Genomic DNA, 1616 nt, shown 5'->3' with positions numbered 1-1616 from the left:
TGCACAGATATAATTAACATATGCTCAAATTTATTTTTTGTCTGAATATAAATATTTATGTACTCTTAAATAGGAAAATCAGTTAGTGAATATTTATTTTTGTTAATCATTAAAGTAGATAATTTTAGTCAGTTGAGTGAGCTCTACTATTACTTTATTACCATGCATTCAAAAAGTTAACAAAACAAGTTGATTTTAAGTAAATCAAATCCATTTCAGCAAAATCCCTGAGAAGGGAAGCCAAAGAAATATATGAAACTTTAAGATTCAAAAGAATAATACAAAGAAAAGTAAAGAACTAAAAAAAAAAAATAAGGCATGGAGAGAGACTGCTGTAGTCATCCTCTTAACCAATAAAAATAAGTTTTCTGTACTTTAAAGCTACAGCTATGCATTTATCTTTACTGTGATTATAGTGACTGGGTTGATTAGGGAATCAAGTTATTTGGGACCAATAACTCTTCAACCCCTAGAATTCTTCTTAGTATTGGATAGCTATGCTTTATAGGGATGGCATCATAGAACCTAATGCTTTACATGTGCCTAAAACTGTGTTCTGTTACCATTCCTAAGTCCTATTAGCTTAACTACAAGGAGAACCAGTACAAATGTTCTTTGATCTGTACAGATTTATACATTTGAGCCTCTATAAAGTGCAAACGGTAGTGTATATATAACATATTTGGAAGTAAAATGGAAAAGGCAGTAAAAAGCTGGAGCATTAGAGACAGAAGCTTAGTTTCAGTCCCCGTTTGCCACTTTTATTTATTTGACTAAGATCCATACAGTAACGACGGGTGTATCCACATTTGATTACTTTCCTCATTTCCCCTCCTCCAAGGTGTCACAGGAAATTTTAAACATTGCCAATAATAATTACATTAATAAGCAGAAGATACTTATATTTTTACTTGCCAAAATAAGGGAGTTTGATATGGTTTTATAAATTGAGTCTCCAGTAAGTCTTCAAAATTTCAAGATTTAGGTCTTCAAGTTTTCTATATAGATTAATATTCTTTGCAATAAGTGACATTACAGGTGGTATCAGGTAACTGAACATAAACTTTATAAGTAATCCTGTAAGGTCTATCAGGAAGCAGTTCTATCTTTGGATATATCTTACTGATTGGACATTTTCTTCATAAAGTACGGTTATATTAATTTTAATTTTTAGATTACTAAAGGGTTTTGTGAAAGGGTACATATTTCTCTCATTGTTAAACTATCTGTGTTCTCTTGTCATTAATATATTTTTTGGTCATATTAACTAGCATATATTAAATGTGTATCAGTATAGAAACATACCGTAGATATATGATATGTAATGAGTGGAGGTCAGAGTTTAATCACAACAGGTATTTTTACAAAGATTACCGCAGGGTTTGTTAGAGTTATAAAATATAGTTCAGGAAGGCATACATCGTACCTTGTAAATGTGGCAAAGGAAAAAAAAAAAACACATGGTATAAAGATGATAAAAATTCTTCTTTAGAAGCAAAGAATTCCAAATATAAATAACATTTGTTGTTATTTAGATAACTTTTGTTGTCATAAGTTCATCTTCATTATCCCAGCATCTAGGGCTTTAACTAACTTTTATGTTCAGCTGATTCTAA

The 1616-nt window shown here is 30.3% G+C and overlaps 1 protein-coding gene across 1 annotated transcript in view; it reads left to right on the top strand.

The window, feature by feature from the left end:
* Positions 1-1616, top strand: part of ECHDC1 (ethylmalonyl-CoA decarboxylase 1) — a 15045-nt gene that overhangs the window by 9392 nt on the left and 4037 nt on the right. The window contains exon 7 of the mRNA XM_006778455.2: positions 986-993. Within this exon, the coding sequence (XP_006778518.1) occupies positions 986-993 (8 nt within the window). The remainder of the gene's footprint in view (positions 1-985; positions 994-1616) is intronic.

Source organism: Myotis davidii, unplaced genomic scaffold (genome assembly GCF_000327345.1).
Source record: "Myotis davidii unplaced genomic scaffold, ASM32734v1 scaffold147, whole genome shotgun sequence".
Taxonomy (NCBI): domain Eukaryota; kingdom Metazoa; phylum Chordata; class Mammalia; order Chiroptera; family Vespertilionidae; genus Myotis; species Myotis davidii.
Note: the sequence above shows the minus strand (reverse complement) of the source record. Positions and strands in the feature narration are given on the sequence as shown.